The 26,973-nt window shown below is 39.8% G+C and overlaps 6 protein-coding genes across 7 annotated transcripts; 3 read left to right on the top strand and 3 right to left on the bottom strand.

The window, feature by feature from the left end:
* Positions 1-2,455: 2,455 nt before the first annotated feature.
* Positions 2,456-4,431, bottom strand: LOC132263944 (glucose dehydrogenase [FAD, quinone]-like). Its single transcript, XM_059763966.1, has 3 exons — positions 4,278-4,431; positions 4,087-4,220; positions 2,456-4,030 (listed from the first exon to the last, which is right to left on the bottom strand). The coding sequence occupies exons 1-3, from the start codon at positions 4,429-4,431 to the stop codon at positions 2,456-2,458; spliced, it is 1,863 nt and encodes a 620-aa protein (XP_059619949.1).
* A 715-nt stretch (positions 4,432-5,146) lies between these two features.
* Positions 5,147-7,002, bottom strand: LOC132263943 (glucose dehydrogenase [FAD, quinone]-like). Its single transcript, XM_059763965.1, has 3 exons — positions 6,963-7,002; positions 6,767-6,903; positions 5,147-6,706 (listed from the first exon to the last, which is right to left on the bottom strand). The coding sequence occupies exons 1-3, from the start codon at positions 7,000-7,002 to the stop codon at positions 5,147-5,149; spliced, it is 1,737 nt and encodes a 578-aa protein (XP_059619948.1).
* An 809-nt stretch (positions 7,003-7,811) lies between these two features.
* LOC132263942 (glucose dehydrogenase [FAD, quinone]-like) lies at positions 7,812-9,818 on the top strand. Its single transcript, XM_059763964.1, has 3 exons — positions 7,812-8,545; positions 8,609-9,386; positions 9,444-9,818. Exons 1-3 carry the CDS (start codon positions 7,812-7,814, stop codon positions 9,816-9,818), a joined length of 1,887 nt encoding a protein of 628 aa, XP_059619947.1.
* Positions 9,819-9,956: 138 nt separating this feature from the next.
* On the bottom strand, positions 9,957-12,177 carry LOC132263915 (glucose dehydrogenase [FAD, quinone]-like). Its single transcript, XM_059763930.1, has 3 exons — positions 11,967-12,177; positions 11,734-11,904; positions 9,957-11,674 (listed from the first exon to the last, which is right to left on the bottom strand). Exons 1-3 carry the CDS (start codon positions 12,175-12,177, stop codon positions 10,173-10,175), a joined length of 1,884 nt encoding a protein of 627 aa, XP_059619913.1. The 3' UTR covers positions 9,957-10,172.
* Positions 12,178-16,258: 4,081 nt separating this feature from the next.
* On the top strand, positions 16,259-25,174 carry LOC132263932 (flotillin-2-like). Of its 2 annotated transcripts, XM_059763953.1 has the most exons (7): positions 16,259-16,444; positions 18,226-18,364; positions 20,541-20,757; positions 20,833-20,968; positions 21,140-21,354; positions 21,438-21,621; positions 21,692-25,174. In XM_059763953.1, exons 1-7 carry the CDS (start codon positions 16,355-16,357, stop codon positions 21,869-21,871), a joined length of 1,161 nt encoding a protein of 386 aa, XP_059619936.1. In that variant the 5' UTR covers positions 16,259-16,354; the 3' UTR covers positions 21,872-25,174. The 2 variants fall into 2 exon arrangements, with proteins under 2 accessions (XP_059619936.1, XP_059619937.1); XM_059763954.1 differs by lacking the exons at positions 16,259-16,444; positions 18,226-18,364 and adding an exon at positions 19,161-19,640.
* A 266-nt stretch (positions 25,175-25,440) lies between these two features.
* On the top strand, positions 25,441-26,851 carry LOC132263941 (odorant receptor 85c-like). The gene is made up of 3 exons (XM_059763963.1): positions 25,441-26,490; positions 26,558-26,713; positions 26,780-26,851. Exons 1-3 carry the CDS (start codon positions 25,441-25,443, stop codon positions 26,849-26,851), a joined length of 1,278 nt encoding a protein of 425 aa, XP_059619946.1.
* The last annotated feature ends 122 nt before the right edge of the window (positions 26,852-26,973 follow it).

Below are 26,973 nucleotides of genomic sequence, written 5' to 3'. Positions count from 1 at the left end.
ATTCGGGGTTTTAATGCTGGACTGGGACTTCGCAGCAGAATTTCTCCTCTTGATTCTTGTGTTAAATGTGTTATCATTATTAAGAGAACGTTTGAAGTTTGAATTTCTTCCCTGCCAAAATCAATAACTTCGTCAACATATCCTAAGAGTCTGAAAAAACCAGCGATTCCGTTTACATCGCCTTTTCGGTAAAATACTTGATAATATTGAAAATTCGGATACTTTGAGAGAGGATCATCGACATTTACATATCCTATTGTTGAGAGAGTTCCGGTTGTTGCAAATTCTCCTCTACGTTCTGTTAAATATAAGGAGTAGCTCTTCATCAAGTCTTCTAAGCTTATTGTTGTTGCATTGGATTCATTAATTTTAACAAGAAGTATTAATACAGGATGATCCTGCAAATTCTTTCCGACTTGAAGATTTCTGATTGTTGGAATTCGCATATCGTTAAGATGATTAACAGGTCCGATTCCTGATAACATGAGAATTTGCGGGGAATTTATGGCTCCGGCACTTAAGATTACTTCCTTATTCGCATAAGCTTTAAGGTTTTTCTTTCCTCGAAGCTTCATTGAAACTCCTGAAACTTTTCCTCGACTATCAAACTCCAATTTAGTGACGTACGCGTATTTTACGATGTGTAAGTTGGGACGATTCATGGCAGGACGCAAGAAAGCCGCGGCAGTACTTTCTCGGACTCCTTTTCGAACAAATCCTTGCGAGAATGTGAATCCGATGTGTTCATTTGCGTTAATGTCTAAGATGAATTTGTATCCCAATTCTTTGGCTGCTTCAATGATTGCGTTATTGATTGTCAGATTGCTCCTGAAGAGTTCCACAGACATTAATCCGTCTTTGGAATGAAAATAACCTCCGAAAGCGTCAGCGATTTCCGGATCTTGATTTTCCTCTGATTTCTTGAAGTATTCCAAGACATTTTCAAATTCCCATGTCGGGTTTCCAAGCCTCTTCCAATTATCGTAATCATCAGCATTTCCTCTTACGTAATTCATTCCATTCATTGAACTCGTTCCTCCCAACATTTTACCTCTTGGCCACCATCCCGCTAATATACTATAGTTTGGTGAAGGTTCTATATAATAGCCCCAATCGGTATATTCATTAGCTACTGTTGCTTGGAATCCAGGTACCTGAAAAATAAAAATATTTTACTTAAATATTGCTCCTTACATCATTCCGTATTCCAATCTTACTGCAGCTTCAATTGGCGGATCTCCTCCTGCTTCGAGGAGAAGGATTTTCCAATTTGGGTTCTCACTTAAGCGATTCGCAACGACTGATCCTGCAGATCCTGCGCCAACAATGATAAAGTCGTACTGCTCGAAACCTGTGATAATAATTCGCACAGCATTATTGTCTTCATCACTGCATTTATGCACATAAATTATCACCTTTATGCAAAGCAATTTCGCCGTAATCTCGTGGCCAAGTTTCTGGCGCCGTGAGTGAACATTGCGACAATGCGAGGTAATTGATGAGAAGCGAAATAATTTGATTCGCAGGTCCTGTGCTCAGATTCGGACACGTCGAATGAAATTGATCAATTCTTGTCATTTTTCGCGATTTTTCAAAAATCAATTTTATTCCACTCTTGCACTATGATGTGAAATTACATCTGGTCAAAGATAGGAAATCCACTGAATTAGATTTAACTGCTTCAATTTAAGAGTTTTTTCGCTTACCTGAAATGGGGAGAATTTTTTAGGTTATGTTGCTCCGAAGGATTAACTTTCGATTCTCTCCCAACGATGACTGTGAGCTTCCTTCTGTGATAATGCGGTTCAACTGTGATAACTCTTCACCTTTTTACTGATAACAACTATTTAATTAGTAATTCTGTGCTATTTTTATGCTGCCTTTTCTCCGCGTGTCTTCAAATATATGTTGTTCCTTCTCCAAATGACGTTTTGTGCCTTTTGAAACCCTACACAGAATTATCCTTTCCTCTGTCGCATTGTCCGTGGACAGTTCCTTAACTGCACTCTTTTTTTATTCAAATATCTTTCACATACACTGATTGAGTTTATTAGTAACTGGAAGATGTTAAGTGTTCTGCGTTCGTGAAGTGACTAAATTTTGCCCTGAAATACTGCTCATTTTTATCGAGTAATCAATTGAGAAATCACATAAATTTTTCGCTCTACTGCATATTGAATCGTTTTCTGAAATAATGTGGAATCCATTAACCAAGATAGTAAATACGATATATATCTAATGTTTGATGTGTATTTCGTGATATTGTTGTATTAATTGAAACGACGGAATTTGTATATAATTTTTTTAATTGAAACTTTATTTTCGTCACATTTTTTTTTTAATGCAAGGCTTTCCTGGAAATAAGACAAGATATTTTTCAACCTTCTAAGTTATATCGATATAAAAGTCAATTATGCAATAGATTTATTTCTGAATCAGCTCTTTTCATCTTCTTTCACTGTGGCAATGACCAATCTTGCTTGACAAAGTCTGATCCTTTTTCTGCAATCATAATTGTTGGGGCATTTAGATTGCCTCTGGGAATCCTCGGCATTATGCTGGCATCAATAACTCTCAGTCCTGTAGTGCCTTTCACACGCAATCTGTAATCAACCACAGAACCGGGATCTGAATCAGGACCCATCTTGCATGTTCCACAAGGATGATAAACTGTGGTGATCATGAAATGTGCGTAACATGCCCAATATTCGTCAGTATCAAATCCCAAAATATCGCATTGAGGAATAGGAATGACCAGCAATTCTGCTTCATTTGCTGTGAAAATTTCTGTCTTCAAGAATCTCAAATACAGACGAATGGCTTTGACAAAATCAACAGTGTCCAATTCATTTGACAAATAGTTGGCGAAAATGCGTGGTTTTTCCGCCGGTTCTGCACTGCGTAAGAGAATTTCTCCGATGGATCGAGGGGCTAAGTGAGCAACTGCAACAATCAGCATGTTTGCCGTCTCAATCTCCAGAGCGGCAGCTTGTGCCAATTCATCAATATAACCAACAGTTCTGTATAAAGCAAGGATTTCCTGTGATTGTCCCCTTTGGAATGCTATGTGATAGTATTGAATATCTGGATAAACAGCCAGAGGATCGTTCACATTGACGTATCCGAGGGTTTCCATTGATCCTGTAGTCGCAAAGTATCCCGTGTGCGTGGCCAAGTACTGGAAGAAGGCCTGCATTATATCACTGGCAGCTACTGGCACTGCTGTTGACTTGTTGAGTTTAATGACAATTGGCACAATTGGGTGATCTTGTAGGTTTTGGCCAGCTTGTACATTGCTGATAACAGGAAGTCCCATTTGCTGCAGATGTGGTGCCGGACCAATGCCAGAAAGCATGAGAATCTGTGGTGAATTAATCACTCCGGCACTTAAAATGACTTCTTTAATAGCGAAAGCCTCCATTTCTTGTCCTCGCAGATTCATTTGCACTCCAGTAACCACGCCATTGCTATCAATTATGACCCTATTGACGTGAGCGTGCTTGACAACGTGCAAATTTGGTCTGTTCATGGCTGGAAGAAGAAATGCCGTCGCGGCACTTTCACGCACACCAGACTTCACAGTTGCTTGTGAGAATGTGAATCCAATGTGCTTGTCTGCATTGAAGTCTGGGATGAATTCGAAACCCAGCTCTTGAGCTGCTTGAGTAACTAAATAGCTGACTGAATCATTGCTACCGAAGAGTTCCACAGACATTGGTCCGGTGGTTGAGTGATAATATCCACCAAAGGCATCAGCAATCTCCGGATTGTGATTCTGTTCAGATTTCTTGAAGTATTCCAAGACGTTTGCGAATCCCCAAGTTGGATTTCCGAGTGCTTCCCAGTTATTGTAGTCATCTGGAACTCCTCTGACATAATACATGGCATTGAGTGAACTCGATCCACCCAACATCTTTCCTCTTGGCCAGAAGTCTCCTTTTGCCTGCAGCAGACTGTATGAATCCGAGCGTTCCACGTGATAATCCCAATCATACGGGGGTCTTTGTAGAGAAAAGAAGAGTCTGGGTATCTGCAAAGTTAAGAGTGTTACTGGAAAATACCATTTCGGATAATCCACAAGCTTACAGCTGACTCAATTGGAGGATCTCCGCCTGCTTCCAAGAGGAGAACTTTCGTACTTCCATCTTCCGTGAGTCGATTGGCGAGAACACATCCTGCTGATCCAGCGCCAACAATTATGAAGTCATAAGTGTCGAAGCCTGGAAAATATGGATGTGTTTAAGAGAGGATTTCATCAGTTAGTGTAGTTGCAGTACCTTTGCGTATAGCATAATCTCCATAATCAGCTGGCCACATTTCTGGCGGTGAGAGAGCACATTGCGAGATACTCAAGTAATTCATCAGAAGCGACAAATACGTATTGGCAGCTCCTGTGCTTAAACTTGCACATGGCGAAGTGAAGCAGTCCATTTCCTCCGCTTATATACCTGATTGAATATACAAGAACAAAATTATTCTCTATTTGACTCGATATTTCTTTATCTATTCATATTAATGGATTACTATCCGGTTCCAATTTTGGCGATTTACATATCGCACGAGTTTATGCAAATGAATATGGGGTGACAGACCGAAGCGTCTGGCTCACGCAGGTTGTCAAACTGGTTTTAGCATTATTTTATCGTTATTGCAAAGATTTTTTTACAATGAAATTTCTATGCATAAAAAAAAAATTTTTTTTAATTAAATTTTACAAATAATTAGAAAATTTACAGAAACTGGGAGAAATAATGATTTATCTTATTTATATTCACTTTTTCCTTGGATGTTCTTATTGTAATTCGATATGAAATTAATTGTAGAATATAAATCACGAGTTCAATAAATTTTCACCTGTTTTAATACGGATTGACAAAAGAATTTTCACTAAAAAAGAACAACGTCCAACTGAAGATTTGGCAAAAAGATGTTACTTCTCCGAAAGTCCAAATTGAACTGTGTTCCTGGGAAGAATTTGAAAATTGCCTAAATAAAAGAAAGAAGAACCCGCGACAAGTATGCAAATTTATTGATATTTCTTCTTATGTATCTTTTTCATCTGTACATTCAAATATTTCTCTGAAACATTTGTGTGATTTGAAATTTTCAGCACCTCAACTTGATCTTATAGATTTAGGTACATATATTAAATCAGAAATCCCAAATCATTCTTTATAAAGTCTGATCCTTTTTCTGCAATCATAATTGTTGGGGCATTTAGATTGCCTCTGGGAATCCTCGGCATTATGCTGGCATCAATAACTCTCAGTCCTGTAGTGCCTTTCACACGCAATCTGTAATCAACCACAGAACCGGGATCTGAATCAGGACCCATTTTATTTGTTCCACAAGGATGAAAGACAGTGCTTATCATGTATCTAATATAACACGTCCAATATGCATCTGAATTGAAGCCTTGAGCATCGCATTCTGGAATTGGGATTGAAAATAATTCTGTTTCGTGCCTTTTGTACGCTTCTGTGCCAAGGAATTTAAGATATAATCGAATAGCACGCAGAAAAGACTGAATATCTGACTCTTCTCTCAAATAGTTGGGATATATTTTGGGTTTTTGCATTGGATCTGCATTTCGTAAGAGTATTTCACCGCGAGAATTTTCATTGAGAAGTGCCACAGGCAATATTATAATGTTTCCATCATTTGATGCGCTTGCTGCTGTATTGATAACGACATCATTGTATCCTAGATTTTGTAGAAGACCAATTATATCCGAAGCTTGTCCTTTCTGAAAACCAATGTGATAGTATTGAATGTCAGGATATCTGGCAAACATATCTTGGCTATTGACGAATCCAATTGCTTCCACTGTTCCCGAGTTTGCGAAGATTCCAGCATGTTGGGCTAAATATTGATAGTAACTTTGAACTAAATCGGCAACAGTCACGGCAACGGCAGTGGATTTGTCCATTTTTAGAAACAATGGAATATACGGATGATCCTGCAAGTTCTTCCCAACCTGGAGACTTTGAATGACTGGAATTTTCATTTCTTGAAGATGAGAAGCAGGTCCGATTCCTGATAACATGAGAATTTGTGGAGAATTTATTGCTCCGGCACTTAAAATCACTTCCTTCTTCGCAAAAGCCTTAAATTCAGTTTGTCCTCGAAGCTTCATTGACACTCCTGAAACCGTTCCTTGACTATCAATCTCGAGTTTCGTGACGTGCGCGTGCTTGACGATGTGTAAATTGGGACGATTCATGGCTGAAATTAAGAAAGCAGAAGCTGCACTGTTTCTTAATCCTGATTTGAGTGTTCCTTGCGCTAATGTGAAGCCAACATGTTTTTTTGCATTGATATCTAGAAGAAATTTATATCCCAACTCTTCAGCAGCTGCTATAATATCTTGGCTAAGTGGATTGGAACTATTGAAAAATTCCACAGACAAGAGACCATCCTTTGAATGGTAATATCCTTCAAAATTTCGATTCGCTTCTGACTTCTTGAAGTATGGCAAAATATCTTTCCATCCCCAAGATGGATTTCCGAGACTTTCCCAATTGTTGTAATCATCTTCATTTCCCCTGGCATAAACTAAGGAATTCATTGCACTCGATCCTCCCAACACTTTTCCTCTTGCCCAGTAACTTCCTTTTGGGCTGTATTGACTGACTGTGTCCGATATTTCCGCGTAATATTGCCAATCATACTTTGTCTTGAAGAATGAAAACGCCAATCGTGGAATCTGTTGGTGTGAAAAACAGTGAAATACTTCAATAATCCGATATTCACTGATCTAAGTTACCATTGATTCTATTGGAGGATCTCCTCCTGCTTCCAAAAGGAGAATTTTCCATTGTGGATTTTCACTAAGACGATTAGCAAGAACACAACCAGCAGATCCGGCGCCCACAATAATGAAGTCATATTCATTATCAAAGCCTGCAAAGTGTTTTAATGTTTCATAAAAGTTTAGCAATTGAATTTATCGAGAACGAAACCTTTTCTCATCAAAACATCGCCATAATCTCTGGGCCACATTTCAGGACTTGACAATGAACAGTGTGAAATGGTCAAGAAATTAAGCAAAAGCGAGAGATATGTATTAACAGCTCCTGCACTTGAATTTGCACACGTTGAAGACAAGCACTCCATATCGATATTTTGCATATATTTTACGCGAGATTTTATCTGTAATTGCAAAGCAGAATTTTCTTAGATCTCATCTTGTCACTCTTTGTACATAAACGAGTCATTCGGTGGATTTTTTTTTTGCACATCGTCATAACCGTCTGGTTTGTCTATTTTGACGCGCAACTATTTTGTGTATTTGTGTTTTATTATCACGCTATTTTGCATGTAGAAAACCAAAAGTGTGGAAAATTTGCCATTGACTCACTTTTTACACGATAAATCACTGGGTGAATAATTTCAAAGCCACTAAGAACAAATATACTTTTGCAAAAGATGTTGATCGTCCAGTGTCTTAAAGGCAACTGCATCGTTCCTTTTGCATTCGAGTTTCTGAAACAGGTTCATCAAATAACCAAAATATTTACAGAAAAAAACTCATAAAACAAATTTGTCGTGAAAAATTGTATTCTTTATGTTTGTAAATTGTCCCCAAAACGTGAGAGATTTTTTTTGTTGTGCACATAGAATTGACATGCTTTGCGTGACAAGCACAAAATACTCTCGATAATTCATTGCACTTTATGGAGGTGGCGAAAATATGGGGTTTTTTCTTTCGCAAGCATCATCAAAAATGTAGTTCAAGCGCGGTGGAATTCTATTAAATTCCGTGTCAGTGTCTTGTGTGTTGTTGGCAAATGACGAGTGAAGAGTGAAAAATGGTGACATTGTCGGGTTTATTCACCGCTGCTCGAATTATTGTTACCTATGGTCCAGGATTTGCTCTGCTGTTTCTGCTCAATCGCGCCATTGAGATTGAGCGGCACGACATTGTCGATCGTCACCATCGAGTGCATGATCGATCAGCGGATGCGGCGTATGATTTTATTGTGATTGGCGGAGGATCGGCGGGAGCTGCTGTGGCGGCGAGATTGAGTGAAGTGCACGAATGGAGTGTTCTTCTCCTTGAGGCAGGACCCGATGAGACTTTCATATCAGATGTTCCTCAGCTGTTTCCCACACTGCAGCAGAGTGAATTGGATTGGAAGTTTGTTACGGAGCCAACAAATCACTTCTGTCTGATGAATGACAATGGTCAGTGCCTGTGGCCACGTGGAAAGGTCCTTGGCGGATCGAGTGTGCTCAATGCGATGCTCTATGTGCGGGGAAATCGCAAGGATTACGATCACTGGGAGCGTCTGGGCAATCCAGGATGGGGATATAAGAGTGTTTTGCACTACTTCAAGAAGTCCGAAGGCACGCGTGAGCCACACTTTGCTCACAGCCATTTTCACGGAGTTCGAGGACCTCTCACAGTTGAGTACTTCCGATTTGTCTCGCCTCTCATGGAGCTCTTCATGGCTGCGGCGGACGAATTGGGACTCCTGAATCCGCATGGAGACTACAATGCTGAGTCACAACATGGATTCGCGAGATCTCAAGGGACTTTGAGGTGTGATAAATGAGAATTTACAGCCATCAATTGCCATCAAATTAATGGTATTTGTGCTTTTAGGGATGGCTTGAGATGCAGCACCGCTAAAGCTTATCTGAGACAAGCGTCGCATCGTCCTAATCTTCATGTTTCTCTTCACTCTCATGTTCAGAAAATCCTTATTGATGAGCACCGTAAAGTGGCTTATGGAGTGGTATTTAAGAAGCACGATTGGCCGTCTAGAGTTGTATATGCAAGGAAGGAAGTGATCCTGTGTGCTGGAGCTATTCAAAGTCCTCAATTGCTGATGCTCTCCGGAATTGGGCCCGCGCATGAGCTGCAGAAGCACGGAATCCCTGTGATTTATCACTCTCCGGGAGTTGGGGAGAATCTGCAAGATCACGTGGCGATGGGCGGAGGATCGTATTTGATACAGAATCCCATTTCAAAGGACACTCTGAGCTTTGTCATCCCCAAACTGATCAACGTTGAGGCGATCAGGGAGTTTGTCTATGACCACAATGGACCACTTTATGCCATGCCGGCGTGCGAAGTGATGGCCTTCATCAACTCCAAATATCAGGATCCTCACGAAGATTGGCCGGACATTCAGCTGTTTATGGCTGCTTATTCAGATAACTCCGATGGAGGGATTTACAGCAAGAGAGGCAGTGGAATGTCACACGATTACTATTCCCAGATATATGAGAATATTCTCTATAAAGACACCTTTATGGTTGTGCCACTGCTCATGAGGCCGAAAAGCCGTGGCAGAATTGTGCTGAAGAGCAAAGATCCTCATGAATATCCATTGATTTATCCCAATTACTTTGATCATCCTCATGATCTCAATGTTTTGGTGAGAAAAGCACATTTTTTGTTTGGTTTTATATCACAAAAGTGTCTTTCTTTTCAGATTGAGGGTGCAAAGTTTGGATATTATCACTTTTCTCGAACGAAAATGATGAAAATGTTGAATGCTACGCTGAATTCATTCATCATTCCTGGTTGTTCGCATTATTCTTACCTCAGTGATGACTATTGGAAGTGTATGGCGCGTCATTACACCCAAACAATCTACCATCCGGTGGGAACGTGCAAAATGGGCCCCAAATATGATAAGTGGGCAGTTGTGGATGCGAGGTTGAGAGTGTATGGAATTCAGGGACTTCGAGTTGTGGATGCGAGCATAATGCCAACAATTGTCACCGGAAACACCAATGCGCCCACAATAATGGTGGGAGAGAAAGCGAGTGATATGATAAAGGAGGATCACTTAGAATATTACTGAGATATCTGTAGAGTGTCTCATTAAAAACACTTCTATTTTATAATCAAGTTTATTATCCTTACATATTTATTGTCTACAATAGGTTTTGTCATTGCCTCAGTGGCAATATTTTTCATCATTTGTCTTCAGTGTCAGTGACAAAAATACCACATTCTGCTTAAATAGTGCTCTTCTCAGTCAGCCTTTATTGAAGTTTTACACAAGAAAAAATAACCTTTTTTCTCCTCACTTTGAAGTCATATTTCAATTTAAAAAAAAATGTTCCGAGCCACAGAATTATACAAGAATGGCGCATTTCTCTTGTAGCTTGATATCACAATTCACACAGCGTCTCAAACGGAAGCTCTTCGCGCGCTACAACATTTGGCTACGCTTTATCCAGAAGTCCTTCACCATGTCTGCGCCCTTTTCAGCAATCATGATCGTTGGGGCATTCGTATTGGCACTCACAAGTTTTGGCATGATGCTGGCGTCAATCACCCTCAAGCCGCGGATGCCGTAGACGCGCAGCTGCGGATCCACCACTGCCGTCCTGTCCCAGTACGGGCCCATCTTGCAAGTGCCCACAGGATGGTAGATGGTCACGGAGTAGTGCCGGATCATGCACTCCCAGTACGCGTCTGTGAACATCTTGATGTGCAAACATCCTGGGAAGTTGAACGCGGCCAATTGAGAGCCAAATCTCTGCATGGATTGCGTTCGCGACAGTGCTACGGCAATTTTCACACCCTCCACGAGGGTTTTCATGTCGAAATCGTCCTTGAAGTAGTTGGGATAGATGTAGGGATAGTCGAAGGGATTGTTGCTCCTGAGCTTGATGGATCCCACACTCTTGGGCCGCAAGAGCATGGGAATAATGCTCCAGGAGTCTTTATTATTGATTGGCCCGAAGACATAATCGTAGAAAGCTTCAGTCAAGCCGTGAGCTTTTCGCAGCTGAACTCCGCCATCTGAATTTGTTGAACCGGAAACAAAGTGAAATTCAATATCTGGATAATCGTCTGTTGCATTGGCGTGTTTGGTGTTGACGAACGCGAGTCCTTCAACGCCTCCCAAGATGGTAAGTGGTCCTTGGCCAAACACTGCATATTGCAGAACTGTTGACATGGAGTGGAGACGATTCTCTATAATAGCCACAGGTTGATTGACCAGGAAAGTCAGTCCACCCAATCCTATGTGATCCTGCAGATTCTCGCCCACTTGAAGGTCCTGAATGACAGGAATTCGATGCTTCTGAAGTTCAGCCTTCGGTCCAATTCCGGACAGCATGAGAACTTGAGGAGAATTCACAGCTCCTGCTGAAAGGATGACTTCCTTCAGCGCTCTGACGTAGTGAACTTTCCTGTTTCTGATGAATTCCACCCCAAAGGCGATCTTGCTCACCGGATCGATCATCACTCTGGTCACGTGAGAATACATAGCGACGTGGAGATTTGGCCGGAGACGCGCCGGTCTCAAAAAGGCTTTCCCAGTGCTGCATCGACTTCCTCGTCTCGTTGTGCCCTGGGCTATCATAAATCCTGTCTGCTTTTCTCCATTTATGTCTCTATTGTCGTATCCCATCTCGACTCCCGCCTCCACGAAGGCGGCAGCCAAAGGCGTGTGATAAGGAGCTTCGCCCACGGTTAAGTAGCCGCCAGTTGAATGATAAGGTGTGTTTGTCAAGTAGGGATTTGTGTTGTCTTCGGACTTCTTGAAATAGTACAGGGCATCCTTGTAGCCCCAGCCAGGATTCCCTAATGTCTCCCATGCGTCGTAGTCCTTCTTATTGCCACGCAAGTAGAGCATGTAATTGAGCACACTCGATCCACCGATGACTTTCCCGCGTGGCCAATTGCATCTTCCGCCCTGCATTGCTGTGGAAATGAGAAGGATTTTATCATAGATTCACATGGGAAGTGGTTGGTTTTCTTACCTAAGCAGGAAGTCCCTTGAGGTTCTGTCTTGTACTTCCAATCCAATTTACTCAGCTGCAAATATCCCGCCATGAGTGGTACATCAGAGATCTCCGTCTCGTCTCCTCCAGCTTCAAGAAGCAACACATTCCAGTTCTCCACCTCAGTCAATCGATTGGCTATTACAGCTCCTGTGAAGTCGACGGAGAAAGGATTAGAATTGAATATTTTGGCAATAGTTTGAACAACTCACCCGCCGATCCTGCTCCTATTACTATGAAATCGTACTCGTCCAGCATGTTGGACGTCGAGATATCGATGGGTCTCGACTCGGGATCCATGAGATCTTCATACTGGAAGTAGGCAATAGCGGCGACCAGCACCGGCACGAACCATCCGACACTGCTGGCGGCCGAAACGGCGGCTCCACCTATTGCATTGGCGGCTCCAACAATCGCACTCATCGCCGCTCCGCAAGTGCTTCACGCGATCTTCCTGCTGAAGAGATCGTCGTCGTCAATGAGTAATCAATCAATACGACTGATGGGTGATGAAGTGTGGTAATTGGTCTGGCCGAAGTGAAAATTATGTGGAATTTGTCTGTCCCATTCTGTCATTGTACAGCTCGACGCCGATGTGTGTTTTACGAGGAAATTTACACAATTGTGTGTTTGGTGAAATTCATATATTGCGGTGAGAGAAATAAAAAGAAAGGTCGATATGAAAGAGAGTGAGATAAAAAGTGTGTCTATTGAGAAATGTTGGCGAAAAAGGTGAAGGAGAACACCTCAAAATTTCACTCTTTGAAGGTTTTGCGCGCACCTTCGCGCTGTCAAGTTTACTTTCATCGCGCCATGTGGCTGATTTTGCAGCGCAATGCAACTCTTGTCTGAGTTGTGATTTTGAGCGGGAAAACTACTACACACTGTGCACTAAATGGCACTGTTTAGAGCTCCTATAATACATCAATTATCATCACCTGCAGACTTGCATCTTGGCTGCCGATGAGACTCTCTAAATGCACATTTTAATTGAGATTGCACGCATGATCGTTGCAACTTCTTTGAAACTCCTGATGCGCGCGCGCGTGCGTCTTGATCAATTGCTCAAAGTGAAAATAAAATAACTTTCAATTGTGACTTATTTCCATCAATATATACACTAAGCTTATAGTTGGGGCGAACTTTTACATTCAAAACAAATTACCGCGGACTTTGTATCGATCGTGTTTGCCGGGAGGAAGAAGAAATAAAAAAAAATACATTTCTCGCTGTTCAAGATCAAGAGCAATGTGCCGATAAATCTCCAAAAGCAAGATTAATCTCGCAGGCTGAATAGTGAAAATAACAGTATTTCGCAGAATACTTCTCTCCAGCAGCGAAATGGCTCAATGAGTTGTAAATTTAGTGAGTTTAGTGGTTGGCGAGTAAATAAATTGCACGTGAAAGAATTGATGATTGTGCTTGAGAAGTGTATAACGGGCTTTGAAATGCCGGAGAACTGTGCCATTTTCCTTCCAGCCGTTCTCTTTTTCCACCACACCTTCAATCATTGGAATGATGTGTGACACAATTTTGCCTTGCATGGCATAAAGTGTGTGTATCTCTGAACCACTTTTCTCCTCTTCTCGTGCATCATTTCAATGAGGTTGGACTCTTGCTAGTTTTGTGACATCAGCATAAACTTCATTACAGTGATTCAAGGCATGCACGCTTTGTCTACATTTTCCTCCTATAAATTGTAGACATTTAGAATTTATTATTATACTGTGGCAAATGTTCTAGTTTTGATGTATAAAAGTATGAAATTAATAGAGAGAAGAGTTAGTGGAAAACTGTCACTTTCGTTGCCGGAGAAATTATTTCAATCCATCGAGGCGATAAATGTAAAGTAGTTCATCATGCACTCAATTCTTAATAATCACTATCTTGTATGCAAATTAATATCTTAAGCTTTTCAATCTCTTTTACGGAATAATTACACACCATCAATATTTCTAGTCATAAAAGAAGAACTGAGAATAATTTCTGTCAATAAATCACTCTTTTCACTTTTTTTTCTAACAAAAACTCTCAACAATCATAAGAATGTAACACTTTCTTAGGAGAAATATTTCTTTGAAATTCTCCATCACCAGTTAGGAAAAAAAATCAAATCATATTTCAACTTATTACAAACGATGGTTTGTCCCTACTTTACGCTCATTGACACCTCTTTTCGTGTAGAAAAAAAAAACCTACACGAAAGGCAAAAAAATTAGTCGGCAGTTCCTCATTCATTTTGTTTATATTTTCCAGTCAATAAACACAGAAAAGGGCAATTTACACCATTGAATGGAAGCTTATGCCATTTGTTGGGCATTATATAATTCCTGGTGTAGAACTCAAACGAGGGTAAAATTGATATTTTTTCACGGTCTGCAATATTAAGTATGAAAAGAAGCTCGTAAATTTCACATAATTTCTTCCCATTTTAAATGAGTTATTGATTGCTTATAAGCACTGAATTTCTCAGCGAGGAAATGCAGAAAAGTGTAGTGCAAATTTGAAGAATTAATGCAATTTGCAGCTACAAAATGCTTAAATTATTTTCCGTGTTAAGCGTGTTAAACAATGAATTTTTCATGAACTCCAAGTTCTCTATGTTTAAATCTTTAAGTATACGTCACGTGAATTTACTTTAAGAGAATAGGTCACAGTCTTGGTCACAGTGCTTCTGAGAGAGGATTTTATTGGCAATTTCTTTTTAGTGAGTGAATTTTTATTCATGACTTTTCATCACTTGTCGTCACATCGACTTTACATTCATGCAAAAAACCCACCAAGAAACTCTACTATGATGTCACATAATTTAACATTCTCAATGTGTAGTTAAAGTGTAAATCATTTAATGAATTTAATTAAATTTCTCTCCACCAAACACACACACAAACACTGAATGATGTTTCCAAATAGAATGCCGAAGAATGTGCAAAGTATCTCATCTTCTTCTTCTTTATATATACAAACTAGAAAAGGGTCCTTTTCTTTCCTAAACGATTGGCAATTGAGCAGATGAAATTGGCCATTCATGGAAGAAAAGAGTTTGTGTATATCGACGAAAGTCTCGCACTCACAGTGATGATTTCGATTACAAGCTTCAATGATGAGTTGTACGATGAGTTTGTGTGCAATGTTGTAGCAATTTCGTTACTCTGACTGAGCAGACATTTTAACCGCCAATTCCAACTATTGGTGCAGATGCAAAGTATAATCCTGATGTGGAGTGAATGTTATCTCGTCTCCGAAAAAGTTTCTCTGGACGACGAGAGCGTGTGGAATTCTATATGAGAGACACTTTGGTAAAACCCACTAGAGCACTTGATGGTTCTTCGACCGAAAGGAAAGCTCAAGACCGTGGCTTTGCAATAAAAGCTTACTCAATTTGTATTCTCTCGGCAAAATGACACAGTAATCCCGTCAGCACTGTCCAAAAAAACCATGCAACTTTCTCGCGAAACACCTCTTGAGAGTGTGCTTCCTTTGCGTCTTCGTCGACTAACAGTTCTTCAGCAACTGAAGAAGCCACCAGCGATCGCGGATCGAGTCATTGGACGCGATGTTTCTTGTGGGGATTCCATTTGAGCGCGTGTGTGTGTGCACGAAGGTGTGCATTTGAAGGGGAGACACAAAAGAGTGTTGAGAGAGAAAGATTTTCTTCCAACGCACACGTAGGCTTGTTGCAGCAACTTGATCACCTACATCTGACGATGGTCTTGTGGGGAAGACGGGCGGAGCAGTGCGGGCGCAGAGACGGCGGCAAAGATGATGAAATATACACGGCATTTCACCTGACTTCTTGCTCCACTGTTGATGATCACACACCAGCGACAATGATGGGGTTACCAAATGAAGATCAAGTTCACGATCACAACGCGCGCAACAGCATCAGAGTGGAAAGAGTGACGCGCATGATGATGTCTCTCACTTGGGCAACATTTTAGGAGATCAGCTGTGAAACGGGATTGGAGGAAACGCGCGCGCGCGCTTGCGATCAATGGGAATTTTATTGAGTCGCTCAAGTGTGGATCTTTCACTATGTGCCGTCTGCTCTTCTTTCCCACACACCTTTCCATTGCCACTCGATCACTCCTGAGACTCTCGATTAATCTCTTGCACATGATATTCATCACGTAGTCACTGAGAGAGACCGACGAAAGAGATCGAGTAAGGAATGCCTAAAGATTTTCTTTGCTGCAATCAGACTTGGAGTGTTTTAATGAAAGTTTTTGAAATAACATCAAGTCTCTGGTTATAAGCTTAAAACGGGAAATTCGATTGTATACAGCCGAAATGTGTTTGTGTATCAGATTTATGTATAGCAGTATTTGCGGAGAATTCTCAGTAATAATAACTACTTGTTGAATTCCGGTTCAAAAAATGCATTAAACTCTGTTGGAAGTGACTTGAATTATTTAGTATATTATTGAGTGGCACGCAAAAAGCGCGTAAATGTTTAAATGCACACTTGGCTAATGGCGGTGACTTTTCTCCTCTCCTTGCAGGCGGATGTTGCGGCTCAACGCGCAAGAGGACGATCGTGGGAGGATGGGCCTGGGCCTGGTGGCTCGTGACGGACGTGCAGCGCCTGTCGCTGGAGGTCATGACGCTGAATCCGATGTGCGAGGGCGTGGAGACGGCTCAGGGTGTCCCACTCACAGTTACAGGTGTTGCACAGTGCAAGATCATGAAGGTATGCCGCCTGTCTAATGGCTCTTGACACAGGCAACGTTTCCCAGAAGATCTCCTAATTTTCCTTAATTTCTCTGACATTTTGTATTATATAATTTCTTTTTTCCTTTACTCAGGACTTTAGCATGTTGTCCGCCCTGCAAATTTGCCCAACAATTCATTCCTTTTGAACATACTGAAATGAACCATTCTTTTTTCCTCATTAGGTATTTTTATATGCATTTGAATTGACAGAGTGTTTTCCAGATGTTGAAGCTGATGACCATTTAGAACTTATGCGTGTAGATGTTATTTTGCTGTTTTTATAGGTGATCAAATAGTGATTATGATCTTGTAAATTGTGCTTCAGGGACAATCATCGAGAGTTATGAGGCTGTTTTTTTCCCTCCATTTTTAATTGCTCCACTATTTCCTTTCTCATGATAGTGTTTATATTCTTAAATGTGGATAAGAAAAAAAAAACAATTTCCTCACTAACAACCATAATAGTTATTGACTTTCTCCCAATTTTGATAGCTTTTACAAAGACACATGTTTATATAGAAATTTTTTAAAGATCGTACAGGCATCGTAAGTTTTTTTTTCTTTCTATCAATAAAATTAATCTTATTAGCATTTTACTTGTGAAAGCACTTTTTGCAATAGATTCAAATTATTCGTAAATGTATTTCTCATGCACTCTAAAATGCACTTTACATTTGATTGACAATTTATTTTTCACATTGAGAAACTTATTGCTAAATCTCTGCTACCATTTGAACTTATGATTGCAATATATTGTGCTTCGACTAATTTAAATGGACTCTCCAGTTCATTACTTATTGAGTTTCTCTGATAAAATTTTATAATCACTGCTGAAATTTCTTTTGTTATGCTTTCAATGGGACAATTTCGCACATAAATTATAAAATCAAGAACCTGTACACAATTTTTAATTGAATTTGACATTATATAACTAATCTTGAAATCTCTAACGTAAGTATTTAACACTGGATTTTCATTGAACACTTTTGAAATGATTATATATTGAAGGAAAAGTATGTCTTTGATTTGTGACAACAGCTCTCGTTTGAGGCGCATTTCGAGTTTTCTTGGCGTGAAATTGATTATTGGTGAAGTTGAAGGAGAATTTTTGCCGAGGAAAATGCACGGTTTTTTACATTTTAAGAGTGTTTCTTTTTATTCATATTATTTTCACCATATTTATTTCTATGATTTTAGTTTTAAGGATTATTTTAGTTTCTTTTTATTTACTCATTCTTTTTATTTATTTTTTTTTTTCATTTAGATATTCAATGAAAATCTGTTGATTATGAGAGATTTTCATCGGTTGCTGCAGGATGGATGACGATGAAGCATCTTCAACGTGTGCCGCGAGTTCATGCACTGTTTTTTACCTTTCCATTCTTTTACTTTATCGATCAACTCTCACTTTGAGGGGACGATCTTTTCGGTTTTCTTACAATCCATAAAATTCTCAAAAGTGATTTCTTCCTCATTGTTTCTTTGAGTTTTTTTATCTTTATTTTTCTGAGCACGGAAATGAGAAATTGTTTTTATTATTATAACTTTCTTTGTGTCGTAGTGGTGAAAATTTGGCAATAATTTGACTCTCTTCCTTTTTGACGTGATTGAATTTGGAGGAAGTAGAAGAGTTTCCAAGAGTGAGAACACAACACAGGTTTACGCAATTGTAAAAGCCAACCCTTCTAGTGCAAGTCGACGGCGGGCCAACGGATGCTGATTCTCATCCCCTGCGTTTTTTTCTTATTCTATTTATAGATGATGAACGTGTATTATTTTCACCATCAGGCCGACGAGTTGCTCGGGACTGCCAGTGAGCAGTTTCTGGGGAAATCCGTCAAGGAGATCAAGCAGACCATCCTGCAGACCCTGGAGGGACACCTGAGAGCCATTCTAGGTGAGAAATCAGCCTCACTGGCTGGCCAAACCATAGAGAGACAGACACTCTGCTGAAGTGTCGCATAGAAAGTTATCTTTAACACACGTTTTGAGATATTATTTTTGGGCGGAATGTTGTTTTGCAGATGCTCTATTTTCCACGTAAATTTATTTCAATGATGTCCTTGCGATGCATTTCAGTTTTCGCATTGCTGACACGTTTTGCAGTGGCACTTTTATGTAATAATTCAAGTGAATGGCTCTCTCGAGGGAAGGTGAAAATTATGTCGCGATTCTCTCTCTCTGCGTTTGAATGTAATTGAAGTGCGCGGGTAATGAAAATTGCCACCATTCCAGAGAGTTCAAAGAACGTCTGCCAAAAGAGTCATTTATGTCGGTCATTAAATTGTGTCTCCAATCATGACCAGCTTTGGCAATTATTATTTTTCATCATATTCATCATAAAGTCATCTTTATTGATCATTAAGCCATCAACACAGAGCTTGAAAGATTCTTTGTCCTTATCGCTGATGAGGTTAAATCTGATTCAGCGGAAAAAATCGCAGTGATTTTCTCTGAATGGAGAAAACAATGAAAATTTTTCTGTTTCTCACAATTGTGGTTTTTCCTTTTGCCGTGCGAAAACGACAATATTCATTATTTGCATGACTCAAATATGTGTGTCGCGCGCTGCTGTGCACAGAGAAGATAGATACAGAGGCGACACATGAAGTGCGGGGTGTTTGAGAATTTTCTTGTGTGGGGAAAGACGTTCGTAGAACTGGAAATCAGTTTGTCGCGAGAATTTCATGTTGACACACCGCAAAGGCACTTTGAGAATTGACTCCGTCAGGGAATCTCGCGATATCACGCACTGTGTCTTATCTTATCACACCTGCAGACGGAGGATTGCAGAGGAGACTTTACCAGTGATAATTGATACATCTGCAATAATTACGACACAAACTTATTACGCTATTCTTGTGGGCTTTCATGTAAGATTATGATATTCGGGAATGTCGTCAGAGTGTTTTGCTGCAAAAACACCGAGCGCGAATGGAGGCGATGAGTTTATATTTTCAATTGAATCCAATTAAAAGCCAAGAACTTTCAAACACACAAAGCTCTCAGAGTGTTGTGGGGAATCAGTGAGTGAGGACGCGGTGAAATTGTGTGTCTCTTCAAGGGGATTTCTTGTGCAGAAAATTAAAGTTGAAGTGCGCGTGAAGGATGATTTGGATGGGAGCATTCAAATTGTCTCTAATTCTCGGATTTACCTACATTGTTGTAAAAAGGTAATAAAATTGCCATATAAAATGTGATGGAATACGGAACAATTCTTACACTTTGACGTCGCTCTAGTGTAAATTTCGCGATGACTTCAAGTTATTTCACCTCAAAAGTTTTGGTCTCAGATCCAACTTGAACTTGTTTGCATTTCGAGATTTTAGCTGTTTCTCCAACACTGCAAATAACGCTTAAGAGTATTAGTGAGGGAATGATGATTACACAGTTGACCTCAAGCGAATTTCTTAAGCCACTGAGAGTTTTAAAAATGTAATGAAACATATCTTAATGCATTTTGATGTGCGAGAAGACACCCTGAGGACAGTGCTGCTCAATCAGCGTTGGTTATACTTTTCCAACACTGAAATGCATGCGACAGTGTGAAGAAGTTATGATATAATCGCTTTGATACTGGCGAGTCGAACGCTGAGGTCAAATCGAGAATAATTTGAAGTGTTTATAATTGCTTCATTAATTCAGTATGATGGAATGATCATGCCAAATCGTCTGTCTTTGCGAAAATCTTGTGGAGTTTAGCGTAAAATCGTGGAATTGTTATTGGCGCGTATATTTCTCTTATCTGTCTGAGAAGATTTTCCTTGATTCTCAACTCGTTCTCATTCAAGCAGAATCGTGAGCAGTTAATCTTTTGATTTCTTGCCAATTTACTTCAATGTGTTTTTCCCCTGCTGTATTTCCCATCGCATTAATTTTTCATCGAGTGGTAATTGAGCATTAATTTAGAGCAAATCAAATGTCTTACGAATTAGAAAATAGAAGGAATCTACTTCCAAGCTCAATAATAACATTTCTTGTGTCTCTGTGGTTTCATTAAATTGCCAACAATATCACATTTCTTTGGAGGTGAATAAGAATAAATACAATGGCACTTCTTTTGTGCTCTGCAGGAACTCTTACAGTCGAAGAGGTGTACAAAGATCGCGACCAATTTGCTGCGTTGGTGCGCGAAGTGGCGGCACCTGACGTTGGCCGTATGGGCATCGAGATTCTCTCGTTCACCATCAAGGATGTATACGACGATGTCCAGTATTTGCAATCTCTGGGCAAGGCGCAAACGGCCAGTGTCAAGCGTGACGCCGATGCCGGAGTGGCTGAAGCTAACAGGTTAGACGCTTTGCGCGAGCAGAGAAGATTTCTAGAGTCATTTGCTAATACTTTCCTTTTTATCGCCTTGCGCAGGGATGCAGGAATCCGGGAGGCGGAGTGCGAGAAGAGCGCCATGGACGTGAAGTACGCCACCGACACGAAGATCGAGGACAACGCGAGGATGTACAAATTGCAGAAGGCGAATTTTGATCAAGAAATCAACACTGCGGTATTTGATGGTTTTCTTCCTCTCACACACGCTCTCCCTTGGCCATCATCTCTCTTCTTCTCAGATCACATTCCATATAAATATATATAAATATATATAGTCCGAAGATGAAACCTTTCCGCCGTAGACACTAATTGCACGCCCTCTCTTCTCTCGTCGCTTCCATTTCAGAAAGCCGAATCCCAATTAGCCTACGAGTTGCAGGCGGCTAAAATTAGACAGAGGATCCGTAATGAGGAGATCCAAATTGACGTGGTGGAGAGACGCAAGCAGATCGAAATTGAGGCCCAGGAGATTCAGAGGAAGGAGCGCGAGCTGAATGCCACCGTGAGGCTGCCGGCTGAGGCGGAGAGCTACAAAGTGCAGATGATTGCTGAGGGCAAAAGGTGAGTATTTTACCTTCCATCGTAAGATGTTCAGTCGTGCAGCATTGCTGATATGCGCAATTTCTCTCACTCACATTCTTCAGGACTCAGACTGTTGAAGTGGCACGAGCTGAGGCGGAGCGCATCAAGAAGCTGGGTCTGGCGGAAGCCACGGCAATTGAGTTGGTGGGAAAAGCCGAAGCTGAGAGGATGAGAATGAAAGCTGCAGTGTACAAACAATACGGCGATGCTGCCATCATGAACATCGTTCTCGAAGCCTTGCCCAAGGTGCGTATCCTGTCTCCCTCTCTCCCTCTCTGTGTAGTTCTTTGACTAAAGAAGGCTGTGATCTTTGCAGATTGCCGCTGAAGTTGCCGCTCCGCTGGCCAAGACGGAAGAAATCGTGCTGATCGGCGGCAATGACAGCACAACGGGTGACGTGACTCGCCTCGTGGGACAACTGCCGCCGGCCATCAATGCCCTAACTGGGGTGGATGTGTCCAAAGTGCTCTCGAAGCTGCCCGGCGCCAAGGCGTGAATCTAATTCACTTATCTCCCAAATCGACACACATTTTTCACAATTTGCGTTACCCTTTAGTTGTCTATAAGCATTTAGAATACGATTGGGATGGTATTTTACACGTTTCTTTCTTTAATCTATACGATTTGTTGAGTTTTTCTATGTTTCTTCTTGAGTTTACGCGAGTACAAATGTGAAAAGAAAGAAAAGCATTTCTTTTGCCATAGCAAAATGCACCATTGAGTTAGAATGTTTGTGACTATTTTTGGCTCCATTCTGAGATGGAAATGGAGGATTTATTTTTTTCCTGTATCTGTTCTCAAAGACATTAATCAATGTAGAAATGTAACAATTCTTCAAAGAAAGAAAAAAAAACACAGTATCCTTTCTCCCCATTCAAGTCAGTGTGATTGTTACCAGAGCTTTTCTGTAAAATGGGATAAAACAGTATATAAGAGAAAGAGAAATGATAACTTCTAAACAAATCATTTCACTTAAACTGCCATAAATAATTTCCACATTTCGTCTTGTGAAGCTATAAAAGCTGTTAAGCAAAGAAAGAATTTCCCTCAGAAGTAAATGTATTGTGTTATAAAAGAGAAAAAGAATTAAATTAAGGATATGTTGAGAGAACAATCAACACTAACTAAAACAGATTTAAAATGTAATTGCTATAGTGAGAAGTAGAAGAAAGATGAAAAAGAAAAACTGTAGGTAAGATTATAGTGAATGTAAAGTGGACATAAATTGGCAAATTATTCTCTAAATTTTTAATGCCTTAACAAAATGAGAAAAAAATAAGAATTAGGTAAAGAAGAAAGTGTTTAAAGAGAAAGAGAAAGCTCTAAACTATTGAGATGAGGGATGGAAAATTAAATGAAAAGTAAAGCTATTTGAGATGGTGGAATCTGTAAAATTATCTAGTGAGAATTTGAGGCAGATATATTTGAATTTTAAAGGTCTTTTCTTACACAATTAAATTGAAGGACAAAAGAAAAATCGACAGAGGATTAATTAAATTGAAACTATTGAGGGACAACAAAATACGATGAGAGATTGAGAAAATACTCTACAGAATTATTTTTGATATTGCAACAGTTAACCAAATATAGTGAGTGAGAGAGAGAAATTGAAAAAAAGGAAGCGCTGAAGGATGGCAAGAGAGCTAGAAGTAGAAATTAGCGGGAAATTTTTACTTGTTAGCTAATCAATGGTAAAGAAGAGAAATTGATGAAATTTATAAAGTAAGCAAGAATTTTCCCTCTAGAAAATTTACACCTTACGCAAAAGTATTTAATTTGACAACACATTCGCCAATGTTAGAGGATGAGGATGACAAAGTTACTGAATTCTTCGAGGAAAATCAAATGTAGATTTCTCCATTTTCCAACCACACACACACACAACATATTCTTGCTTCACTGGATGATTGCTGAAAATTCGGGGCCAAAGAGAGATGAAAGAAAAAACCACGAAAGAGCTGAAAAGAGTTGTACATTGTTGACGACAAGTAGAGTTGGCAGATGAATTCCCATCAGAGAAGATCGTAGTCTCCTCTTAGGTAGAAACTACTATTTTGTAAATATCCTCCCTGAAGAAGGACATTTGAATGGAAGATAGAAAGAGAAAAAACTTAAGAAAATTCCGTCCCCAGCCATTTTTTACAAGAGTTCATTCATGAGTAAAACTTCCTCTTCACACTCTTGGACGAATTTGTTCCTGTAATTTGTAATGCTTTTGAGAAGTTTTGTAGAAACTTCGGCAATGCAACATGAGATTCAGTAATTTTTTCATTCTTCCAAAAAAAAAAAAAAGAAAAATGAAAGGGGTATTTTCTAATTTGCGCATCCCAAAATTAATTCCCTCCTCTTTCTCAGTTTCTGTTTTTGATTTTTTTTTGGACATTGGAGAAGAAAAATGTGTAGAAAAATTGTAGCGAAAAAAACAATACGATAGTGAAAATAATATTTTTTCTAAAAGAACATTTACTGATAAATGAAAATTGAGAGAGAAAATAAAAATTATTGAGAATGGAAAATAAAAAAATGTAACATGAAAAATAAATGTGTTCAAAATTGTTCAAATTTGAGAGAAAGAAAGAGAAAAAAAACCTTTAACCGAAGAGAAAACTAACGTAGATTTGTATGAATTCCATAAATTGATATTAATTACTTTATAAGCAAGCAATTAACTCTTGTTTTCTTGTGTAGTTTCTCAATATCACAATTTCTCAGCATATAAATTATCATGTTTTCCTTTTTGATAAAGATCAGAATTGTTACACATTTTGTGCATCAATGAAAGACAGAGAGAGAGAAGGAAAAATAGCAAAAGTCTTGCTTCATACAATGATAACATGAAAAGAAAAGAAAAAAAACTAGTATCTTCTCGTAAATGATACCTCATTTTGAAAAGTATAACTTTATACCAATTTATGATTGTAATTGTGAGAGCAGAGAATTAGTTAAGGGTTAAACTTACTTTAGTCAACGTATAAATGGGTAAACAGTAAGAATTGATGAAGCAGAAGTAAAAATATATTTACCGGGAGAAAAAAAACAAGAATAGAGAGGATAAAAAATGCAGATAAAAGTTTATATTTTAGAGAATAAGAATTAAGAGCAAGAAAACACTTTAGGTGGAAAATGAACAATCCTAAACTTTACAATCTAAATCTTCATTTGGAAATGAATCATAGAATTTGAGAGTGAATGGCATTGAATCAAGTACATTTGTACCTATTTCTTCTTAATATTTACAGATGAAGGAACACAAAATACACAAAACAATCCATACACTATTTCATATACACACTCTAAGAAAAATGAGAAAGAACGTCAACTTAACACTAGAACTTGAGATCTTTCCATTAAATTATATATTTTAAGGTGGAAGCATTTTACATTTTACATGCATTTCCTTGTCTGTTTGTGGCATTGCATTGACTTTTCCTCCACGATGCTCAAGTAATTAATTAAACAATCTTCAATCTCTTTCGCCTCTTCAATTCTTTATTTCCACAGTAAAAAAAAGAAGCCAGACATAAGAAAAACCAGTATCTTCCAAGAGCCATGATGTGAAAAAATCGCCTCCAAACAATGAAAATAATAATGAAGATTTTACCTATTTTATTTTCCTTCCTTTCATATTCGAAAAAAAACTTTGTATTGACGCGAGATCCACAGAAAAAAAAAGAAAACAAAGCGCGATTAAAGATTTAGCTTCTTGAGAATTCGCATAAATAAGGACATGAATAAAATTAAATTTGATGTGAACAAAAATGTGTAAAATCGAAATTTTAATAAAAATATTAAAACAGAATCCTTGAGTGTTTGTGTTTATTTTTGGTCTTCGGCAAATCCAACATTTCCTAAAATTCCCCTGAAATCATTGCAATTCTCTTTGAAGTTGGAAAAACCTCAGCTTTAATTGACGACCACTAATCGTAGGTGGAATTACTAAGCGATTGTGCCTCCATTTTCCCGTCAAATGGGAATCAATTTGAGAAAGTTTAATGATAAAGCACAAAAGCACTCCCAATGGATTAATTATGCATTTGCCAAAGGATTCGTGGTATAAAAGGAGTTATGCAGGAGGAGGATTGCTTGTGTCGAGTGCGTGTGACGATGGAGATTAAAACAGTGCGGAGGAATGTGATTCCTTTTAGGGATTTCGTAGTGATTCCCTACTATCTTTTCGCCACCATTGGTCTGGTGCCCTTTGATCCTCATCCTGGCTACAGGATTTCATGGCTGAAAACCCTCTACTGGTGGTCATCCTACGTCAATCATCTCATATGCGTCGTCGGAGAAATGATTTACTTCTATGCTGCGTGGAAGGATGACGAAAAGGATGAAGTGCTGTTCCTGGAGCTCACAGCTCTTGCTCCCTGTACGATTTTCTCCTCCATCGCGCTCATCAAGCTGAACATGATTTGGTGGAATCAGAAACGCCTGACGCGCATTGTGAACAAGCTCGAGGAGATTTTCCCCAAGACGGAGGACGATCAGGAGGAGTATCACATCAGAGAGACACGCCGAGAATCCTACATGATCACAATTTACTTCTCAGTCTCGTACATGATTCTCATTTGGGTCTTCAATCTCCTTCCACTGATTGTCTCCATCATGGACTACATGGACACCGGGATCTACAAGCGACAGCTGCCCTACTTCATCTGGTATCCCTTCAATCCCACCAAGACGGCCAAGATGTTCATGATCATGTACGTGCAGCAGAATTGGGGTGCTTTCGTGTCGATGATTGGGATTCTGGGCACTGATCTCTTCTTCGGGTGCTTCATCACGCAGCTCTCCATGCAATTCAAGGCCTTGACGCATCATCTCACCTTCATCACCACGCCCAGGAGGGCCAAAGGATCGCGCAATGCCCGCCTGAAGAGCGCCATCGAGCGCCACCACACGCTGATCGATCTGTGCGCAGAAATGGAGGACATCTACAACTTCTCCATCCTCTGCAACTTCGTCCTCAGCTCCCTCATGATCTGCCTCGTGGGCTTCCAGTCCACGAATCCCGACGTGCACTTTGACATCCTCTTCAAGTACGTCATGTTCCTCATCTGTGCTATGTGGCAAGTCTTCTGTCTCTGCTATTACGGCAACGTTCTCCTCGAAACCGTGAGTTGATCTCTCATTTCACGACGTTCACGACACATTGTGGCGAATTGCTTTGATTTCCTTGCAGAGTCAGGCACTGTCGTGGGGCGCTTTCTGCTCCCAGTGGCACAGAGAAGATGCGGAATATCAGAAGAGCATTCTGATGATTCTCATGCGAGCTCAGAGGCCTCAATATGTCACGGCGGGAAAATTCTCCATCGTCTCGCTGAGGAGTTTCACTGCGGTAAATCCACACACACTCTTTGCATAATTTTCAGACAATTCTAAAGGACTCTTCGGACACTTTCAGATCCTAAGTACCGCATTTTCCTACTTCACTCTGCTTCGATCGGTGTATTATGACAACGGCGGTGGATTTTAAATCCACGAAACACCCGAGAAACATGCATTTTCCCACTGAGAAACAGAAAATCAATGCAAAATTTTGCATATTTAACATTTCAAAAGCATTTTCCCCATGCAAAGTGTCTCCTTTTGAGGCTC

This window comes from Phlebotomus argentipes, unplaced genomic scaffold (assembly GCF_947086385.1).
Source record: "Phlebotomus argentipes unplaced genomic scaffold, Phlebotomus argentipes genome assembly contig_40, whole genome shotgun sequence".
In the NCBI taxonomy this organism is placed as follows: domain Eukaryota; kingdom Metazoa; phylum Arthropoda; class Insecta; order Diptera; family Psychodidae; genus Phlebotomus; species Phlebotomus argentipes.
This window is presented reverse-complemented; position numbering and strand designations above follow the sequence as displayed.

Bases quoted from the DNA above. Each gene is read 5' to 3' on its own strand.
- LOC132263944 (XM_059763966.1), bottom strand. From the start codon at position 4,431: ATGGACTGCTTCACTTCGCCATGTGCAAGTTTAAGCACAGGAGCTGCC. The intron at 4,221-4,277 runs GTACTGCAACTA...CATATTTTCCAG, and splicing joins AGATTATGCTATACGCAAAG to GCTTCGACACTTATGACTTC. The intron at 4,031-4,086 runs GTAAGCTTGTGG...TTAACTTTGCAG, and splicing joins ATCCTCCAATTGAGTCAGCT to ATACCCAGACTCTTCTTTTC.
- LOC132263941 (XM_059763963.1), top strand. From the start codon at position 25,441: ATGCAGGAGGAGGATTGCTTGTGTCGAGTGCGTGTGACGATGGAGATT. The intron at 26,491-26,557 runs GTGAGTTGATCT...ATTTCCTTGCAG, and splicing joins GCAACGTTCTCCTCGAAACC to AGTCAGGCACTGTCGTGGGG. The intron at 26,714-26,779 runs GTAAATCCACAC...GGACACTTTCAG, and splicing joins CGCTGAGGAGTTTCACTGCG to ATCCTAAGTACCGCATTTTC.
- LOC132263942 (XM_059763964.1), top strand. From the start codon at position 7,812: ATGGTGACATTGTCGGGTTTATTCACCGCTGCTCGAATTATTGTTACC. The intron at 8,546-8,608 runs GTGTGATAAATG...TTGTGCTTTTAG, and splicing joins AGATCTCAAGGGACTTTGAG to GGATGGCTTGAGATGCAGCA. The intron at 9,387-9,443 runs GTGAGAAAAGCA...CTTTCTTTTCAG, and splicing joins CTCATGATCTCAATGTTTTG to ATTGAGGGTGCAAAGTTTGG.
- LOC132263915 (XM_059763930.1), bottom strand. From the start codon at position 12,177: ATGAGTGCGATTGTTGGAGCCGCCAATGCAATAGGTGGAGCCGCCGTT. The intron at 11,905-11,966 runs GTGAGTTGTTCA...TCGACTTCACAG, and splicing joins AATAGGAGCAGGATCGGCGG to GAGCTGTAATAGCCAATCGA. The intron at 11,675-11,733 runs GTAAGAAAACCA...TCATTTCCACAG, and splicing joins TCAAGGGACTTCCTGCTTAG to CAATGCAGGGCGGAAGATGC.
- LOC132263932 (XM_059763953.1), top strand. From the start codon at position 16,355: ATGACGCTGAATCCGATGTGCGAGGGCGTGGAGACGGCTCAGGGTGTC. The intron at 16,445-18,225 runs GTATGCCGCCTG...TTCTATTTATAG, and splicing joins CACAGTGCAAGATCATGAAG to ATGATGAACGTGTATTATTT. The intron at 18,365-20,540 runs GTGAGAAATCAG...TGTGCTCTGCAG, and splicing joins ACACCTGAGAGCCATTCTAG to GAACTCTTACAGTCGAAGAG.
- LOC132263943 (XM_059763965.1), bottom strand. From the start codon at position 7,002: ATGTGGCCCAGAGATTATGGCGATGTTTTGATGAGAAAAG. The intron at 6,904-6,962 runs GTTTCGTTCTCG...AACACTTTGCAG, and splicing joins CGATGTTTTGATGAGAAAAG to GCTTTGATAATGAATATGAC. The intron at 6,707-6,766 runs GTAACTTAGATC...TCACACCAACAG, and splicing joins ATCCTCCAATAGAATCAATG to ATTCCACGATTGGCGTTTTC.